Source organism: Diceros bicornis, chromosome 5 (assembly GCF_020826845.1).
Source record: "Diceros bicornis minor isolate mBicDic1 chromosome 5, mDicBic1.mat.cur, whole genome shotgun sequence".
NCBI lineage: Eukaryota > Metazoa > Chordata > Mammalia > Perissodactyla > Rhinocerotidae > Diceros > Diceros bicornis.
In genome coordinates, this window is record NC_080744.1 from 17,539,701 (window position 1) to 17,561,543 (window position 21,843).

Genomic DNA, 21,843 nt, shown 5'->3' on the forward strand with positions numbered 1-21,843 from the left:
GATCTTGCTTTAGTTTTTCCCCTTTATCCTTTATATTCCGGGTATTGATTAGGGGTCAGCAAATTATCACCCACTTGCAAAATTTGACCTGCCACCTATTTTTGTATGGCTTTGTGAAGTAAGAATTTTACATTTTAGGGTCGGCCCTGTGGCTTAGCAGTTAAGTGCTCGTACTCCGCTACTGGCGGCCCAGGTTCGGATCCCGGGAGCACATCGACCCACTGCTTCTCCGGCCATGCTGAGGCCATGTCCCACATACAGCAACTAGAAGGATGTGCAACTATGACATACAACTATCTACTGGGGCTTTGGGGAAAGAAAAGGAGGAGGATTGGCAATAGATGTTAGCTCAGAGCTCGTCTTCCTCAGCAAAAAGAGGAGGATTAGCATGGATGTTAGCTCAGGGCTGATCTTCCTCACAAAAAAAAAAAAAAAGCGCATTTTACATTTTTAAGTGGTTGAAGACAAATCAAAAGTAAGAGTAGGGGGCCGGCCTGGTGGTGCAAGTGGCTAAGTGCATGCGCTGCTCTGTGGCGGCCTGGGGTTCGCTGGTTCGGATCCTGGGCGCGCACCGACGCACCGCTTGTCAAGCCATGCTGTGGCGGCATCCCATATAAAGTGAAGGAAGATGGGCATGGATGTTAGCCCAGGGCCAGTCTTCCTCAGCAAAAAGAGGAGGATTGGCAGATGTTAGCTCAGGGCCGATCTTCCTCACAAAAAAAGTAAGGGTAATATTTCTTGATACATGAAAATTATATGAAAGTATAATGTTAATGTCCATAAGTAGTTTTATTGCTCACAGCCTTGCTCATTCATTTACACATTGTCTGTGACTACTTTGGTGGCTACAGTGGCAGAGTTCAATAGGTGTGACAGACCACATGGCCTGTAAAGCCTAAAATATTTACAATCGGCCCTTTACAAAAAAATTTGCTGACCCTGGTAGAGATAATTTGCATTAATAATTTAATCTTCTTAATCTTATTTATTATCTAATTAAAATGTTCTGCTAAATTAAGTATATCAAGACCTGTTGTTTTTGTTTCATTAAAAATTTTTTTTCTTTTAGTGTATTGAGAGTGAGAACACTTGGAGAGATTTAATGAAGACAGCTTTAGAAAATCTAATTGTACTTTTGAAGGATGAAAACACAATTTCACCATACGAAATGTGCAGTAGTGGCTTGGTGCAAGCCCTTCTTACTGTTTTAAACAACGTAAGTTTATGAAGTAGTACAGAACAAAGTGTATAGTTTTAAAAGTGATTTGTAGCTACACATTTATCAGAGTGATATTTACTTTGTTTTGTCAAGAAATATTAAAAAACTAAGTTATACGTGTTAATATTTATTATTTCTCCAGCTTTTAAGTTATATTGTTAGTTTGAGCCAATTGAAATAATTGAGTCTGTTAAGATTTTTGAGTTACCCGATTATAATTTGTTCAAGATTTTGTTGAACAAAACACTTACTTTAGCCTAAGATTTAATATTATTCATTGATCTGATTTCCTCATAACTTACATAAAGTAGATTTAGTCTATAGACCTTATATACCTAAATTATTTGCATAAAATTAATTTATGAGCAATGACAGTTTAGGAAGTTTATGTGAACATTTGACAAGTATTTGCTAATAACCTTATATTTCTCTTCAATTTAGACTACCTTTAGTATCTTTATTATGATAAAAATTTTTCCTCTCTTTTAATGAAACTTACTTATTATAACAAATATAACAAATTCTAACAAAAGTATAAAAAATGAAAGTTTTCTCCCCATTTCAGTTCTATTTGCCTTTCTAATTTCTCAATCTTAATCATTGTATGTACTGATACACTCTTAAGATTCACTTTTTCAATCAGTCTCATATTTCCTTCATTAATTTTACCATTTGCATTTATTTCCATTTATTAAAATTATATTGGTATATCACATTATTATCACTTAGTAATATCTATGAAATCATTGTTGTAATATACCAGTTATATTTTTTCTAATACTAGTTTTAAAGTAAATAGTACAGTTAAAATGCAAAATGTTCATTCATAAATAATCTGAAATCACCTTATATACTATATTTTGGGAAAAACTGACTTAACAGTGTAATTGCTACTCCGTTATAACATTGAAGAAGGAAAAAAAAAATCCATGTTAGATGTTAGCCGTGGCCTACTAGTCATATAGTAAAAAGAATTTTAATTGAAAGAAAATGATGATTTCGCTTAGATTGTATTGCTTATTTAGTAATAATATATTAATATTCATCTTTGTAGCATATGTTTTCAGTAAATTTCAGTAACAGCTTTAAAACATTTTTTATGTGCTTGTTTCCTTTTTGTTTTGTTTAGACCGTGGATTTAGATATGAAACAAGATTGTAGTCAACTGGTAGAAAGAATAAATGTTTTTAAAACAGCCTTTAGTGAAAACGAAGATGAAGAAAGGTAAATCCCCAAATTTGTTTTAATTTGATGTTTGCAGTGATTGCAAGTTGGTATACTTCCTTTAAGATAGAGTCTAATATAGTATTTATACACAAAATCAGAACGTTTTTATTCAATAAGAAAGTAGCTTATATTATAAATATATAATAAAAGATTTTTAAAGCACTTCTAATCTAATAGAATAAAAGAAAAATTACATCTGCTATAAATGCAGCTGACCACTTAGTTTAAATCAGATACCTCTTTAAGATACAACTGGAGGGGCCAGCCCAGTGGCGTAGCAGTTAAGTTCTCACGCTCTGCTTCCGCAGCCTGGGGTTTAGCAGTTTGAATCCTTGGCGCAGACCTACTCACCGCTGATCAAGCCATGCTGAGGTGGTGTCCCACATAGAAGAACTAGAAGGACCTACAGCTAGGATATACAACTGTGTAGTGGAGCTTTGGGGAGAATAAGAAAAAGAGGAAGATTGGCAATAGATGTTAGCTCAGGGCCAATCTTCAAAAAAAAAGGATATAACTGGAAATTTGAACACTGCGTAAATGTTTGATGTGAAGTAATAATTGTTAATTCCTTTTTAGGTGTGATAATATGATTTTTTTAAAGAATTCTTCCTTTGTAGAGATACATACTCAAAATATTTCTGGATGAAATGATACATTCTCTGGGATTTTCTTCAAAATGTATGGGAAGGAGAGAAATAGGTGGGATGTAGATAGAAGTCGATTGCCCATTTGTAGACAGTAGTTGAAGCTGGGTCCTGGGTTGAGGAAGGTTCATTTTATTTACTTTTGAATGTGATTGAATTTTTAAAATAATAAATGAAATTCAATTTCATTAATTTTAAATACCATTTTAGATGAGTGCATTACATTTTAAAATAAATGTAAGTGTAAAATAAAATGCCTTATTTTATGGATGTATAATAATTTATTGAAATATTACTGTAGTAAACATTTTAGCTCTTTGCAAATTATTACTAATACTAAAATATACTTGTCTCAAGGGACACATCTTTTTATGTAAATTCCTTTAAGTGGAATACTCAGTTAAAGGTTATAGATGATTTTTAAAGGTTTTTGATACAAATTGTCAAATTATTTTCCAGAAACATTATGCCAATGTTGCCTTGCCAACAAATACTGTTATTTTCAAAACTTTGCTGCTTTATATATCCTTTTATATGTATCGAATATTACATAATAAAATTGTTTAAACTTTAAAAAATAAATTACACATCTACATTGAATGCAATTTATAAGTGCAGTATTTTATTCTTAAGTAAAGGAAATTGAGTTATGAGTATCTTTGCTTACTCAGATGTGATCTAATACAAAATTAAACTCTGCGCTCACAGTAAGGGTCTATGTGAAGTTGCTCACTGCAGTTTCTGTATGAACTTTTGCATGCAATTATATAAAAGCTCTTAACAATTATTTTTTTCGTTCACAGTCGACCAGCAGTTGCATTAATTAGAAAGTTAATAGCTGTACTAGAATCTATTGAACGTCTACCTCTTCATTTGTATGATACTCCCGGATCCACATATAACCTCCAGGTACCATGAAAAATGCAGTTGCTATTATTGCTGAATGCATTTAGGATCAGTCTTGTACTTTTCTTAAAAACAAAAACTTTCCTTTCGTATTGTATAAAGTAACAATTCTGCTTAATCCTTAAAGACTTTAACCCTGATGCCATTTGATTGATTTTTTTTTTATTAATTAATTAATTATTTTTTTTGTGAGGAAGATAACAGCACTGAGCTAACATCCATGCCAATCCTCCTCTTTTTGCTGAGGAAGACTGGCCCTGGGCTAACATCTGTGCCCATCTTCCTCTACTTTATATGGGATGCCGCCACAGCATGGCCTGATAAGCAGTGCCTCGGTGCACGCCCAGGATCCAAACCTGGTCCACCAGCAGTGGAGCGCGCGCACTTAACCGCTACCCCACAGGGCGGCCCCTGATTGTTTTTTTAAATGAATGTATTAATATTTCAGTTTTCTTTTGTTTAATCAAATCACTATGGATTTTCAATAAATATTTATTGTAAGTAGTAAATCATATTTGGTAGATTGTAAGTGGAAAAAGACATGTTATCAGTGGAAAAAGCAGGAAAAAAGGGTCCTTTTGTTCTGGAATTATAGGTTAAGTCCCTTCATCTCTGTGTGTAACAACATATGAGAAAATGTAAAAATATTTTAAGCACAATTTTTTTGTTGTTTTCTGTATGTCATTGGTTAGAACCAGATGGCCTTCCTTAGCCGTTCCTATTGATCCTTTCAGAAATCAATCATCATCATATGGTTTTATAATGAGCCTGTTTTCTTCCTAAATGTTATTTGGTTGACATTCTCATTTATTTATTCAATTATTCTTTTGTTAGCAGCTGGGATCCAGATATGAACAGGCAAAACAAATACTCTTACTGCTAATATCCCAAGCCAGATCTTTATCACATATTCTGTGGGTTACTTTAGTATTTCCTGGCAGGTCTTAACTTTATCCAACCTATTCTGCATTCTACTGCATGGAATAGTTTCTTTTAAATATAGCCTTTAATAAGTGACTAAGAATCTATATTTGCCAAAACAATGCCTACTCAAGGCAAAAAACTTGCCGTACCCCCAAGAACCCAGTAGTGTTACCGAAGCCACTGGACTCCCAGACGAGAGAGCTTGTTCAGGAAATTACAGTATAGTTAGTGCTCCTGACATTGTATATATATTCAACAAGATGTAGAGATCTACTTTGTGTTTTATTTCAAACAGAATAATATAGAGGAGCAAAGGGATTTTTTTTTTCCATCCACCCGTTTTTTAAAATGTATTTTATTTATTTATTTATTTATTTATTTATTTATTTATTTATTTATTTTTTGTGAGGAAGATCAGCCTCGAGCTAACATCTGTCACCAATCCTCCTCTTTTGTTGCTGAGGAAGATTGGCCCTGGGCTAACATGTGCGCCCACCTTCCTCCACTGTATATGGGACGCCGCCGCAGCGTGACTTGACAAGTGGTGCGTTGGTGTGCCCCCAGAATCCGAACCCCAGGCCGCTGCAGAGGAGCACGTGCACTTAACCCTTAGGCCACCTGGCTGGCCCTCCATCCCTTTTAAGTCTTTATCTTGGATACGTGAATGAAGTAGAGATAGGTCTCAAAGACTGGAAATTCCCCTGCTTATACAGTCCTAGGAGTACCAAAATCTTTTATTATGTGCTTCTCATTTCAGGAGACTGTGCAAGATACAAAGACAGGAAGGCTAGGAAGGTGCCCTCTGGTAATTTTGCAGTCTAAAATGCTACCCAAATGCACATATGAATATTTAATTTTGTGTCTATAGGAATTAAGATTTTTATAGAAATGAAGTTACCTAAAATTGCTAGTCTCATACATGTCAATCAAACATATTGGATTAGAAGCTGTCTTGAATTTTTTAAGGTTTATTAGCCATAGATTATTTTATATATTTTAGCTTTAAGGGAATAAGTTAATTAGCTAATTTTCATAACTTACCTGGAAAATTGAGAGTTATAAGTTAGAGATGTAATACTTCTTTTGAAGTATTTTGTGATAATTTTATTTAAACCATATGTATTTGAAGTTGTTTAGAAATTCTAAGTAAACTTTGTTTCTTTCTTGAAAGCCAATATCATTTATTCAGAGGACTTAAAAAAAAACATTTAATGTAAGACAGACATTGATCCTTCCTTTATGGTTATACTTTATAAATCTCAATTACTATGTTCATGTAACATGTCTCATTTTTACAATTCTAAGAAAACAAGGTATTTTCTGATGCATTTTGATCATTTCTGTGTAGATACTTACAAGAAGATTAAGATTTCGGTTGGAACGTGCACCTGGTGAAACTGCATTGATAGACAGGACTGGCAGGATGTTGAAGATGGAACCTTTAGCCACAGTTGAATCTCTGGAACAGTATCTCTTAAAAATGGTGAGTTTTTGGCAAGAGCATGGTGAAATAAGCATTCTCTGCTGTGGTTTAGCCCTTTAGAAAAGTATTTTGAGAAGTATGTATCCAGAGTTATGGTAATACAGTTTGACTTAGTAATTCCATTTTTAGGAATCTATTCTAAGAAAAGAATCTTTATACAGGCATATCTCGGAGATATTGCGGGTTTAGTTCCAGACCACTGCAATAAAGTGAATATCACAATAAAGCAAATCACATGAGTTTTTTGGTTTCCCAGTGTATATAAAAGTTATGTTTACACTATACTGTAGGCTATTAAGTGTGCGATAGCATTATGTCTAAAAAAATGTATAAAAACAAACCAATGTACATACCTTAAGTAAAAAATACTTTGTTGCTAAAAAATGCTAACCATCATATGAACGTTCAGCAAGTTGTAATCTTTTTGCTGCTGGAGGGTCTTGTAAAAAAACACAATATCTGTGATACACAATAAAGTGAAGCAATAAAATGAGGTATGCCTGTACATTATAAATGGTTTCTTCATAAAGATGTTTATTATAGTTATTTGTAATCCTAAAATAGTGAACAAAACCTTAATGCCTATCACTAACAGAATATCAAGTTGATGATTATTTCCATTAATTTGAATATTATGTCGCTAATAAAAAATATAAAGACTGATAAGAGAAAAACTGTTTTTGTACAGTACGATCAAGACTTTGTTTTAGCCTATCTATTGAAATAATAGACTAAAGAAATACTCTATGATATTAATAGTGGGGTACTTTGGTTGTGGAAATTTCTGTTTGTTTTTTTTTTTTTCTCCAAATCCTTTTTAATGAGTATTCGTTATAATAAAACAATTCACATTAAAGGGATAGGAAAAAAGTGAGCAGTACATTTGAAAATAGCATTATTAAGGTGAGTGTTTTCTGTCTTTTCTTGGGTTTAGGTAGCAAAGCAGTGGTATGATTTTGACCGATCTTCATTTGTTTTTGTTCGAAAATTAAGAGAAGGCCAAAATTTTATATTTCGGCACCAGCATGATTTTGATGAGAATGGAATCATTTACTGGATTGGGACAAATGCCAAGTAAGTCATTTAATTTAATGTAGAGTGAAAACATTCACCTGGAAAAAGAATTCTAGGTAGTAGAATAAAATGGAGTATCCCACAGTTCAAGGAACTTTGTTTTATAGGTTAAGTTTAAGACTATCCAAATTACTATTTATGAAGGAAAAAAATCTAAATTGTTAATTGTAGAATTTTTTTTACTTAATATAATTTTTTGTGGGAAGAAAATCGAATATGAACAAATGAAATTATTTTAGTAGTGTTAACTGCTAATTTTTCTTTATTTTTGTATAGAACTGCATATGAATGGGTAAATCCAGCTGCTTACGGACTTGTAGTAGTAACATCATCAGAAGGAAGAAATCTACCTTATGGCCGCTTAGAAGACATATTAAGTCGTGATAATTCAGCTTTAAATTGTCATAGCAATGATGATAAGAATGCCTGGTTCGCCATAGATCTGGGTCTCTGGGTGATACCATCAGCATATACACTTCGTCATGCTCGTGGTTATGGAAGGTCTGCACTAAGAAATTGGGTTTTCCAGGTATCCAAAGATGGACAGAACTGGACTTCTTTGTATACCCATGTTGATGACTGCAGTCTCAATGAACCAGGGTTAGTTGAGGAGTCTTTGCAAATTGGAAAACTCAATAAAGAGCTTTGTTTATTTTTTAATTGTATACCCTTAGAGCTCTCTTCTTTGTGAGATATTGAAGCAAGATTTTCTTTCTAAAAACATCACTTGATACTATAATTTAGGTATTAAAACTTGGAAATACTGACTTCACCAAAACTTTGTCAAAAGCTTTAAACATTAGTAGAAAGCTGAGCTTATTTATTTAAAAAGAAATAGATATATAGCTGTATGGGTGTATATATAGCACACTAATAAAAACCCCCCAAAAATGAAATCAGCTTTTAACTAAACTTTCCATATAGTCACATAATGTATGTGCATAGTCAACAAATTAACAGTGGCTATTGCTGGTTATAGAATTACGGCTGACTTTTAAATTTTTATTTCTATGTATCTCTTTTCCTAAGTTTTATATATTGGTCATATATTATTTTTTTAAAGACAGACGGTCAGTATTATATTTCTAAAAAATTTAGTTTTAATAGGTTTTAATTGTACATTGTAGCACATTTTGATGGGTAGATAGAGTGTGGAGTTAAATTATTTTCTGCATTTGATAGAGTCTGGAAGGAGCTTCTTAACATTAGGATTAATAGGTAATATTTTCAAGCTTTAAAGTTAATATATCATTTAAAACTGCAAGAATTTAAAATTTTTTTCATAAAAATATATTATTCATAAAATTTCTTGTCTTATTTCTTCGGATTTTATTAATCATAAATCATTTAATGTTATGAGTCAGATTAATAGTAAACATTTTAACATTTCATTTTTAACTTATTTTTTTGACTACTGTTTTTCTCTTTTGATTTCTTGATTCTTGTGTAGCGAACTGTTGACTGAATATGAAAGTTGGTTTATTTTTTCTAGAGTTCTCTATTATGTAAAAAATCTTCCCCACCTTAAACATCTTTTTCATCTGTTTTAAAACATTACACAATTTTTTCCCCTAACACATTCACAGGTCGACAGCAACCTGGCCTCTTGATCCACCAAAGGATGAGAAACAAGGGTGGCGACATGTGAGAATTAAACAGATGGGGAAGAATGCTAGTGGACAAACCCACTACCTCTCCCTCTCTGGATTCGAACTTTATGGCACTGTAAATGGAGTCTGTGAAGATCAGCTAGGTAAAGAGATGGTAGTAGGTTTTTCTAACTTACTAAAACAATCATATTTGTAAAAAGTGATTTTGTTTATATTTCTCTGATTTCTACCTTACAGGAAAAGCAGCTAAGGAAGCAGAAGCTAATCTTAGAAGACAGAGACGTCTAGTACGCTCCCAGGTTCTGAAATACATGGTTCCAGGTGCTCGTGTGATCAGAGGCCTTGATTGGAAATGGCGAGATCAGGATGGCAGCCCCCAGGGAGAAGGCACTGTCACAGGAGAACTGCATAATGGTGAGTAGGTGCTTAGCTTTTGTAATGTGGAAATCAACTACTTAAATAATAAACTATTTTTCTTTTGTTATTTTGGGATAATTTATAAATTGTATAAATGTCCCAGCGTTATGTAGAGGAACTGATCTATTGATTTCACATTAAAAATGGAAACATCATTTATTTAGAAATAAGGGAAAATTTAAAATTTTTAAGTTTTGACTTTAAACTTATTGCTAATATTTTGAAGTGATTTATAAGCTAGTATAAGTTGAATACCTTCAAGACACATTTTCTGCTGTTTGGTTTTTTTTTCTTAGTTTATTATTCATAAGTTTCCATTGATCTTGATCTTGATTTCTTATGCTTTTCTTTATCTTGTTAGCCTGACAGGAATCAGGCAATAATTTTTTTACTCTAAGCCATGTAGAAGAAAAAGCATTAACGTTTTTAGGTGCTATGTTTTAATAAAGCATAGAACAAAGGCTCTTTATTTAAAGGCTCTTTATTTAAAGGCTCTTCATTTATTAGTAGATTATAAGACATTTTGCAATGTTGCTCAGTCTACCAGCTTTTCTTTGGGATTTTAAACTTTCTTGTTTTGTAAGAGTTATTGTTTAAATCAAGTTCCTTTTCAACCTTTAATGCTATAGATTTTAGGGAAGTTCATACCCACTTCATAAATTGATGTTAAGTCTCAGAAGCAACTATAGTGGCTAATTTTTTTCTTATAACTTAAAAGGATGATTTATTAGCGGATGATTTGCCTAACTGGTAGAGGGTTCTTATGAATTTTGCCTAGCATTAAAAAGAAAAAGAAGAGTAAAATGTTCATATTCTCAATTTACACCAAATATTTAAAGAGCTATAATAAGAGTGTCAGTGCTTAGGAGAATGACTAACATTTAATATCTTAATATATTCATGTTCTTTGTGATAAAGGCATTTATTTACTTAAATAAATACTTTGGTTTTATTGCTTTTAAGATTCAATTCCTTGAATTACCTCACTACCAAATGCATTTCTGTGTAGTCATACCCTAATTGCAAATCACTGGCATCATAGCACGTTTATAGTGAGTGAGCATGAATGTAACTGCCAAAATTCATAAAAACCATAATAGTTGAGATGATGATAATACCATTCAACTCAGAAATTTCAAATATTCTTGTTTTTAGCCATCTTAATGATACTTAATTTTCTATTTCCCCTAAATTGTTTGTTTTGCCTTTCAAGTGTGTGGGCTAGTTAGGCATATGTGAATGCAGTTCATTTTTCTCAGGCTGGAGTCAACTGAAGCAACGTATAGCAAAATTGGAATCTTAATTTCAGAATTTAGCATATAAGAAAGGCTTATTTTTACTGATTTGGCACATGTAGAGATTCAGAGTTTTGGTTCACCAAGATGGCCATTCCTATTAAGTTGCACCTTAAACCTTTGTGTCAGAGAGGATTCTTAGCTTTTGAATATTTAAGCCAACCATTTCTAATAATGGCTAGTTATTACTAACTCTGTTTATCTTTTTATCTATCTTTCGGGCATAGGAAGAGTTCAGAGTTTTGTATCTATACATTTATGGATAGTTTGTATGTACTCTTTCTTAGTTCCCCTTAGATATCAGTTTCAACACATTCTTAAGCCTAATATGAATGGTTTACATTTTAAAATTATTTTTCCACATTATATCAATTAAATCTCTTTCCTTTCTAGAGAATCTGTTGTGTTGTTAGGAATATCCATTTTTTCATTTATTCCACAAATATGAGTGCCTGCTTTGTAAAGGCACTTTGATAAAACTTCAGATATGAACAATGGTCAACAAAAAAGTATGATCCTCTTGTCTTCTGAGTGAAACAGATAAAACATAGAAGTTTTGATAAGTGCTAGGAAATAAATTATTAGTATATTTTTGGACCAATTCGTGCAATACAAATGTTATTTTTATTTGGGATTGGGATATGTTTTTGAACCTTTCCTTTTCTCACACTTTTCCATGTTGCAGAAGAGATAGTTAAATGTTGTTTCTTCAGAGGTTATTTCAGCATACAGAATAAATTAAGGCAATTGAAAACTCAGCTAAACTAGATTATGTAGATCTGGTGCAGTTTTCCTCTCAAAGAACTCATATGCAGATAATCCCCACAGGTAATTCAATATCACTTATACCCCTCTGAGACTCATCATAAACATATCTGAACTTGGCCTTTGTGTGCGTGCACCTGTGTGTGCATGGGAGTACGTGCGTGTGTGGGTAAAGTACTTTCAAACTTTGCAAAGACTTGTTATACTTAAAAATAAATAAATATTTTTACATGTTGTGTTTTTCCCTGCAGTAGTTAGCTTATAACACTAAAATAAGATTGTAAAATTTCTATTAATTTCATTTTTAGTAAGCAATTTATTTTATTGCTTTTGGAAGTTAATTACCATTTTTAAAAAAGAATAAGTATCATTTTCCAAGCATGAGTAAATATAGATTGAATATCAGTATGTTCATTAGTTCTTGACACATTATTAGCTTTAGCATATAGGTTCTAATAGAAGAGCTTAGGATACTTTTTAAGTTTTGTTTTAGAATTTTCTGTGTTTATTCAACTTTGTTAAACTTAATCATAAGAGAACCAAGTAACCACTGAACTTTGAGAACACAACCGAAATGCTAACTTAGTGTTATTTGAGCTAGTGACCTAAAATTTCTATGGAGATAATATGAATATTTTGTCTGTCAATTATAGGATTTAGCCCAAACATAGAAATTAATGGTAAGCCAGCACTTTTTTTTATAAAGAACATTTGACCACATAATCATATTTAGTAACTAAAAAACTTTTTACTTAGATTTCATCTATGTTTGCTGAAGTTGCAGTATTTTACCATATGTATCACTTTTTACAATTTTTAACAGTTCTTTCCCTTAAAAGATACCCCAATAGATGTAAACATGACCCTTACATTGTTTTTAAATATCACCAAAGTGAACAGTTCAGAAATAAGAGAAATAAAAGGAAGACTTTAATTTTATTTGGCAGACCTTAAATGACTATAGAAGTTCAGAGAAGTACAGGACTGATGAAAAGCTGATCCCATATTGTGGAGCTACTGTGTGACACGCTCCTGTCTGCTTTCTGCTGGGTCTCACAAACTCCTGTCCCTTTCCAGGCTGGATTGATGTCACCTGGGATGCTGGTGGCTCAAACTCTTACCGTATGGGCGCAGAAGGAAAATTTGACCTCAAGCTTGCACCAGGGTACGACCCTGATACAGTGGCATCACCCAAACCTGTTTCATCCACTGTTTCAGGCACAACGCAATCATGGAGCAGCTTGGTGAAAAACAACTGTCCAGACAAGACGTCTGCTGCTGCAGGCTCCTCAAGTAGAAAAGGAAGCAGCAGTTCTGTGTGTAGCGTGGCCAGTAGCAGCGACATCAGCTTGGGTTCGACCAAAACGGAACGGAGATCAGAAATTGTAATGGAACACAGTATAGTTTCAGGAGCTGATGTCCATGAACCAATTGTTGTTCTTTCATCTGCTGAAAACGTCCCTCAAACAGAAGTAGGGTCATCTTCCAGTGCAAGCACCAGCACCTTAACAGCGGAAACGGGAAGTGAAAATGCTGAAAGAAAGTTAGGCCCTGATAGTTCTGTTCGTACTCCTGGGGAGTCTAGTGCAATATCCATGGGAATTGTTAGTGTTAGTTCTCCTGATGTTAGTTCAGTATCTGAGTTAACTAATAAAGAAGCAGCTTCACAACGACCCCTTAGCTCTTCAGCAAGTAACAGACTGTCAGTGAGTTCTTTGTTGGCTGCTGGGGCCCCTATGAGCTCTAGTGCAAGTGTACCTAACCTGTCCTCAAGAGAAACATCTAGCTTGGAGAGTTTTGTAAGGAGAGTGGCAAACATAGCACGGACTAATGCCACGAACAACATGAATCTAAGCCGAAGCAGCAGTGATAACAACACTAATACTTTGGGGAGGAATGTGATGAGCACAGCAAGTAAGTGAGCTTTTCCTTATGGAACCCAATGCTTTTTCCACTCTGAGGGATGCAAAGGAGGGTTTCTTGTTCAGTGGGTTCTGGCTCAGTCTTTAACTAGATCATTAACGACTATATCAACTTTAGCACTTCAGAAACATGAAGTTAAGTTCTATAGAATCATGATATTTTAAGAATTCAGATCAGGTGTGATAAAGAACTTCTTATTCTGAAAGGGTAAACAATAACACACTTCTGTTTTTCACTCTTCTATGATAAATCATTAAGTACAGTTGCATGAGGAAATAGATGACTTAAATATCAGCATAGTCAATTGAAATCAGAGCATCACACTAGTATAACTTTTACTTAGGTCCTAAATTAATATTAGCTTCTGAAAGGGATTTAATTCTAATTTAAACTACTAATGGGTCAGAGTAATTCCCTTGGAAAATATAATTGGGAATTATTTCATTGCCTGTTTCGCTTTTTTAAAAAGTTAGTCTTCGTTTTTTGAAAAATAATAGTGCAATAAAAACAATTTTTAGTTGGATTTCAGTTGGGTTCCCAAAGTTGTTGCTTTTCAGCCTTTTAAGAAATAGTGTTTCATGACCTCATTCTTTTTTCTAAATATGCTACCTAGTTTTTCTAAGGTTTATACAGTCCTACCTATTTGCACTGATTTGCTTCATTTTTATCTTTAGCTTCTCCTCTTATGGGTGCTCAAAGTTTCCCTAATTTGACCACACCTGGTACTACATCAACTGTGACTATGTCAACATCCAGTGTTACTAGCAGCAGCAATGTAGCTACAGCAACAACAGTTTTATCAGTTGGTCAGTCGTTAAGTAATACTTTAACCACCAGCCTCACCTCAACCTCCAGTGAAAGTGACACAGGTCAGGAAGCAGAATATTCCTTATATGGTAAGTTATAGTTTAAAATATTTAAGATATTTGTATAGTGATGCTTTTATTACATTTGTCTACTGGGCAGTTTCTAATTTTTGCTTCAAAAGGAATTATTCTCTCTTCTTACATTTATGGCATCTTCATATAAGATGAAAAAGCTCACAGTGATATGAGGGACTATTAAATCTGATTATAAACAGATGTCTAAAAACTTGTGAGTCATCCTTTTTTGCCTTTTGTCACTAATGAAGTTTCATTAGAACCATAATAACAAAGACATTTGACACTTTTATCAGAGAAGAGTAAAAGTGTAATAGATTAATAAACTTTGTAAAGCATTATTCCTTGTACACTGTAATGTAGACGGAAAAAGCCTCCTCCTGTGTCTCCTCTAGTCTCAATACTCTACTCACAGAATACTTCACTTCTGGCATCTCTGACAGCCAAATGTGTGTGAAGTTTTCCCACACCAAGTGATTCTCAGACACCAGCGGAGTGTCCTACAATTTAACGCAATTCTGACACTGTCTGCATACCTAGAGACAGTGTCAGATCTCACACGTTAAAGGCTCAGGTCCATGACGCTTTGCCACCCGCTTCCTTCAGACACTAATCTCAAGTCCAGGTTGTCTTCTGTGCTTCTGACCGACTGGCTATAAATCGGAGGTTTCCACGACCCCCTCCTTGGGTTCAGTTAATTTATTAGAGTGGCTCACAGGACTCAGGAAAACATTTTATTTACTGGATTACTGGTTTATTATAAAAAGGATATAACTCAGGAACAGTCAGATAGAAGAGATACATAGGTGAGGTCTGGAAGGGTCCCAAGCACCAAAGCTCCTGTCCCCTTGGAGTTTGGGGACCCTCCCGGCCCATGGATGTGTTCTTGTCCACCATCCTAGAAGGTGTCTGAACATCATCCTTTTGGAGGTCTGGGGCGTGGGGTGAAAGTTTCAACCCTCTAATTATGGTTGGTTCCACTGACAACCAGCCCATCCTTAGATTAGGGGCTTTCCAAAAGTCTCCTCTTTAAAACAGCTCTGGTTATGAATAACAAAAGACACTTTTATTGTTCTTATCACTTAGGAAATTCCAAGGGTTTTTAGAAGCTCAGTGCCTGGAACAGAGATGAAAACCAAATATATATTTCTTAATATAAATCCCAGTACCACAACTATTATCAAAAGGTGTTTTGGAAATAATTCCTTAATTAGGTAACATTTGAATTTTTCAAATTAATTAATTTTTGCTTAGAAAGTTCTGTTATTACACCATCATGGCTTCCATGCTATAGCCAGTGATAAAACCATTTGATTCAATTAAAATATGTTTCTAATCATCTTATTTTATCTTATTAGAAAAGTAAAACATTTTATAGGGGCCAGCCCGGTGGCATAGCAGTTAAGTGCTTGAGCTCTGCTGTGGCGGCCCGGGGTTTGGATCCCGGGCACACACCAACGCATCGCTTGTCAAGCCATGCTGTGGTGGCATCCCATATAAAGTGGAGGAAGATGGGTACAGATGTTAGCCCAGGGCCAGTCTTCCTCAGCAAAAAGAGGAGGATTGGCATGGATGTTAGCTCAGGGCTGATCTTCCTCACCAAAAAAAAAAAAAAAAAAAAAAAACATTTTATAGAAAGAAAATATAGGAGAAAATAAAAATCATTTAGGCCCCATGTCCCAGATGACCATTGTTATTTGATACATATCATTTGATGTATGTGTTCTTTTTTTTTGAACAAAAGGATTATATTCTTTCCAGATAGCTCTTTTCACTCAGTACATTGTGAAAATATTTTCATTGTTCAGTGGATTTACAATATTTGAAGGGGCTGCCAAATAGACTACTGTTTGACTATATTATAGTTATTTAATAAATTCTCCATTTTGTATATTTAAATTACAGCTTTTCATTACCATAAACATTGTTATGAATAAGCATCATTGAATTGTATTTTTGTGTATTTCCTTAGGGTAAATTCCTAAATGAGTAATTGCTGAATTGCCTTCCAAAAAGGTTGTCCTCCTATCATTTTTGTTTTGGAATACTTTTTACCACACATCCTTGATCACACTGCCTGTTCTTTTTTAAAAATTATTTTTATTAATTTCAAATACAAGAATATTTATATATATATATATATAGCCTATAGTACTGTTTTATGTATACCTCATTTAATACGTTTCTTCTTTTTTCTGAGAATGTGGCCTTTCCTATTCCAAGCCAAGAATTGGATCTGATGTTCTATAGTTTTAGGAAAATCGTTACATTTCTCTGTTTATGCTTTATCTCTTAAATGTGTATGTAGCAAAATGATGGTGATCTTCCTTGGCAAAAAGAGGAGGATTGGCATCGGATGTTAGCTCAGGGCTGATCTTCCTCACCAAAAAATAAATAAATAAAATTAGTGTTAGATGATTAAAATTTCCTTTTTTACATTCCTAAAACTGGAGCACTCTTTGTGCTCTGAAGGATCAGAGTAACATCTGTCCTATAAAATAATTTCTTTGGGCCGGCCCCGTGGCTTAGCGGTTAAGCGCGCGTGCTCCGCTACTGGTGACCCGGGTTCGGATCCCAGGCGCACACCAGTGCACTGCTTCTCCGGCCATGCTGAGGCCGCGTCCCACATACAGCAACTAGAAGGATGTGCAACTATAACATACAACTATCTACTGGGGCTTTGGGGGAAAAAAAAAAGGAGGAGGATTGGCAATAGATGTTAGCTCAGAGCCGGTCTTCCTCACACACACAAAAAATAATAATAAGATAATTTCTTTGTGTGCAAACGTTTACTATGTTAACGTTTTGAGGGACATAATTTGATTCTGTGATATGGTCAAATCTATGAAATAAAGGATTTTTTTTATGTTCCTAAACTCTGATAAAAAAGGGAAGATGATGAGTTAAAAAAGCCTCTCAGTGAATTGTAACATATATGAGATGGAATTTCAATGTATAAAGTTAGATGATTTTCCTTTAAAAATAAACCGAAAGTGGAATTGATTTATTTCATGTACTACTACATCATGTTTATGAGAACCACTTCCTAAATTGCAGGATGGCGCCTTACATGTGTTAGGGGTAATATATTTCATCAAATTTAAGACGCCATTAATTATAAGAGACATCATTATTTTTATATCACTAAAAATAAAATATTGCCAAATTAGCTGTGACTTGCCATTGCTTAGAAGACACATTCTGATTTCAGAATATTAAAGTGTTAAAAAAGTGTACCTTAGAAACAAATTGAATATAGATCAGGCCTCTTTCTCCTACTAGCCATCCAGTAAAAGGCATTGAATTTTTAGTCCTATGTAATTATTATTTTTTTTTTTATAATTTTATTTATTTATTTATTTTTCCCCCAAAGCCCCAGTAGATTGTTGTATGTCATAGTTGCACATCCTTCTAGTTGCTGTATGTGGGACGCGGCCTCAGCATGGCTGGAGAAGCCGAGCGTCGGTGCGCGCCCGGGATCTGAACCCGGGCCACCAGCAGCGGAGCGCGCGCACTTAACCGCCAAGCCACGGGGCCGGCCCAATCCTATGTAATTATTAGACTAAAAAAATATGTTTGGTTCAGATGTCTGCAGATGCCAAGTTTCTACTAAATAATTATACATTGTCTTCTGGATGTTCTTTTGGAATATAGAGTATATACTGTCTTTTGATCCACAGAAGTTGTTTTTTCTTCCAGGTTCAGTAAAAACTCGTCCTGTTTTAGTCCCCTTATTTCTCTTTTTGTTTTCAGTTTTTGTAAAGAACAGCTTGTCAGCGTTGTCAGCTTGTCATTATGTGGGACAATGTAAATGTGACACGGTTTTCATTGAGGGGTGAGGGGGAGAGATCCTAAGAAGGAGGGAGATAAAAAGGATTCAAGTTTATTGAACTTCCTTATGTGCTAGATGATGTGGATAATATGAAAGATGGTATATACGTTATTCCATAGTAAATAGGCATTATCCTTAAGCAGTAACCTGCCAGGTCACATAGCTAAACCCAGCTCTCGCTCTGATTGACTTAATTCTGTTCTTTTTCCTCATAAGATCTTTTATTTTTTAACATAGCCCATATTGTTTTATGTTATGTTTTTGTGGATTTGGATTTAGTTTATGATCATCTTTGTTTTCTGCCATGCTTGTGACTGTTTACCAAAATTAGTCTTCCTGTATGTATCGTAGTGGAATAAGGGTGGCATCACTAAGTGTGGTCTTTATACTCACTCGTCCCTTTTGAATTTTACCTTTGTTTTGTAAAACCAATACACAAAGTTAACATTGTTAATTGTGTTGAGAGTAAGGTTGTTGGTTTTGTTTTCTAGATTTCCTTGATAGCTGCCGGGCCAGTACTCTGTTAGCTGAGCTAGATGATGATGAGGACTTGCCTGAGCCAGATGAGGAAGATGATGAGAATGAAGATGACAATCAGGAGGACCAAGAATACGAGGAGGTTATGGTAGTGAGAGAGTCCCCTGTTCTCTTAACTAAGATAGGATGTTAATAATTGAAATCAAGAGAGGAAAAGCAAAGTCCTGGTTAAACTTTGAAGCAAGGAAATAAGGCACCAGTATGAAAAATGTGGTTAATTAAGAAAAGGACTTTTAATCTGAGCATTTATAATTCTCTTTTAAAAGAAAATAAGTTGGTTATATTTGAAAAATTATACAATGTCACATGCTGATTTTTAACATCAGGTTTAAGTGTGTGAAGAACTGTATTCATCCTAAAGAATATAATTTTCATGGTTCTTCCACAATAATTATACTTAGAATTTTTTAGTACTTACTGTTTTGCAAGCTGAATCTGTGTATTATCAGGCCTTAAACAGAGCTATGAGGTAGAAGCATAGAAAAAATAATTTGCTGTGATTAATCAGAGTTAAGTAGAAAAGTGGAGACACAAGCTTGGGCAGTATGATCCAGAACTCCCAATGTTTAACCACTATGGTTAAACTGGTTAAACCAGTTAAAGCGGTGATTGGTTTAACCGCTATGATTGTCTTTGAATTGAACTTTTGCCTGAAAATACCCTTTATTGTAACTTTTTGTATATTTTTTATTTCTCTTTATATAATGTTATTAGATTTCAAAAAATTTCATAAGCTGAGTTTTAATGAGGTAAAGAACTCCAAGAACTGCTTTTTGTATATGTTGCTAAGAAAATACAATACATTAGTATATTTCTTGTGAAGGTTAGTAGATGATGCATAATGAATTTTAAACATTCAGTTTGTAATTTTTCTGAAGGTGGCTAATGAATATGAAGTTTTTTAATGATAGCTTTGGTAACATGGGTTGATAGTTTAAGGTCAAGGCTGAATGGGGCTATATATGGGGCAAATAATTAGACATGTCTCTTCACATTCTTCTGTTTCAGATTCTGAGACGACCATCCCTGCAGCGTCGAGCTGGCTCCCGCTCTGATGTAACGCACCACGCTGTCACTTCACAGCTACCACAGGTCCCTGCTGGAGCAGGGAGCCGACCTATTGGGGAGCAGGTAATATCTTTATATTTATCTTCCCTACGGTGTTTTTTTTGCCCTTTCACAATAAAGCCTCCAGCAAAATGCCTAGAAAAATCTACGGGACAGGGGGTGGGGCAGGAAGTTACCAAATAGAGTTAACAGAAAGAAACTTGCTCAACTGCTTGGGTTCATATTCCATGATTGCTCTGGCATAATGCATATGGGAGTTTCTTACTTGAAACTCCTTCATCTTGGCCTCTGGGTAGTAGTAAATATATACTAAAATGGTTAATAGCTATTATCTAAGATTTATAGTTTTTGTAGTAGTTGTGGTAGAGGTAGTAATGTTAGTCTGTTAGCTAACATTTATTGATCGTTAATTAAGTGCTGGGCACTGTTTTTAATACTTTACGTGTATTAACTCAAAGTTAATTTTAATTGTGTCCAAAATATAAGGGGCTGTGTGTGTGCGTGTAAAGACATACATGATCGTTATTTAAAAATTATTGCATCAGACATTTGCAACATTTACAATTCATTGATCTCTTTTTTGTTGATACTGAAAGTGAAGGAGAGGAGAAAATGTTCCTTACAAAAAGTTTGATTATGGAAATTTTCAAACATGCCAGAAGTAGAATGAATAGTGCAATGAATCCATAAGAGCCCTCATTTGACTTGAACAATTATCAACACTTTGTCAAACTTGTTTGATCTCTTTACCCGTAGTAATTTAAAGCAACTCCCAAGCATTATATCCATTTTGTATGTAATTCAGTATGTAATGCAATTTACATTTTTAAAAAAAGAAACTTATTTAAAAATAATTATAGGTTCACAGGAAGTTGCAAAGATGGTACAGAGAGGTCGTATGTGCCCTTTGCTCAATCTCTTCCAGTGGTTATATCTTGCATAACTAGAGTACAGTATCAACACCAGGACACTGACATTGGTACAATGTGTTTGTTTGGTTCTTTGTCATTTTATCACATGTAGATTTGTGTAACCACCGCTAATGCAGCTTACTTTTGATAAACTTAAATCATTAAGAAATGTATGTAGCTATACATGTTTATGTTGGCTCATTTCATGCTTAAGAAATATGGCTAAATAAGGAAGTGTAATAGCTACAGAGAAGTAGTTAACATAACCTTATTTTATAGTTAGCACATCACTTTTGCAATAATGAAAAGTTTTATCTTGTCATGTTTGTCTGTGTGTGGAATTTTATTGTAATAGGAAGAAGAAGAGTATGAAACTAAAGGAGGACGCAGAAGAACATGGGATGATGATTACGTGCTAAAGCGGCAATTTTCTGCTTTGGTTCCTGCTTTTGATCCTAGACCTGGTCGTACTAATGTCCAACAGACAACTGATTTAGAAATTCCGCCCCCAGGTACAGTACATTTTAGTTTTTGTGACTTTTTGTGTGTGTGTGTGTGTGTGTGTGTGTGTGTGTGTGTGTGAGAGGAAGACTGGCCCTGAGCTGACATATATGCTAATCTTCCTTTATTTTTGTGTATGGGACGGCACCACAGCATGGCTTGATGAGTGGTGTGTAGGTCTGTGCCTGGGATCTGAACCCGCAAACCCTGGGCCACTGAAGTGGAGCATGCAAACTTAACCACTATGCCACCAAGCTGGCCCCTTTGTGATTTTTTTAATGGAAACCAAATAAGATAGTTATATATAGTTAGAAAAGTCAGGTGCTACTTGTATATGTGTAGGTTATAAACAGAAGTTTTCAGGAAAAACTATATCAGCCACAAGTCCTTAAAAAAAAAAAAAATCTGTTTTATTTATTTGTTTATTTTATGAGGAAGATCAGCCCTGTGCTAACATCTGCCAATCCTCCTCTTTTTTTTTGCTGAGGAAGATGGGCTCTGGGCTAACATCCGTGCCCATCTTCCTCCACTTTATTTATTTATTTTTTTGGTGAGGAAGATCAGCCCTGAGCTAACATCCATGCCAATCCTCCTCTCTTTTTGCTGAGGAAGACTGGCCCTGGGCT

General features: G+C 34.5%; 1 protein-coding gene across 7 annotated transcripts in view; it reads left to right on the plus strand.

Moving 5' to 3' along the window:
- Positions 1–21,843, plus strand: part of HECTD1 (HECT domain E3 ubiquitin protein ligase 1) — an 82,418-nt gene that overhangs the window by 45,357 nt on the left and 15,218 nt on the right. For 3 of the 7 annotated variants that reach the window (XM_058540770.1, XM_058540776.1, XM_058540771.1), the window contains exons 17-30: positions 1,070–1,216; positions 2,349–2,443; positions 3,894–3,999; positions 5,678–5,725; positions 6,269–6,403; positions 7,338–7,477; positions 7,754–8,077; positions 9,064–9,230; positions 9,325–9,501; positions 12,642–13,478; positions 14,162–14,383; positions 18,692–18,825; positions 19,746–19,868; positions 21,072–21,228. In XM_058540770.1, coding sequence (XP_058396753.1) covers positions 1,070–1,216; positions 2,349–2,443; positions 3,894–3,999; positions 5,678–5,725; positions 6,269–6,403; positions 7,338–7,477; positions 7,754–8,077; positions 9,064–9,230; positions 9,325–9,501; positions 12,642–13,478; positions 14,162–14,383; positions 18,692–18,825; positions 19,746–19,868; positions 21,072–21,228 — 2,812 coding nt within the window. The remainder of the gene's footprint in view (positions 1–1,069; positions 1,217–2,348; positions 2,444–3,893; positions 4,000–5,677; positions 5,726–6,268; positions 6,404–7,337; positions 7,478–7,753; positions 8,078–9,063; positions 9,231–9,324; positions 9,502–12,641; positions 13,479–14,161; positions 14,384–18,691; positions 18,826–19,745; positions 19,869–21,071; positions 21,229–21,843) is intronic. The other 4 variants (XM_058540773.1, XM_058540775.1, XM_058540774.1 and 1 more) reach the window with 4 other exon arrangements.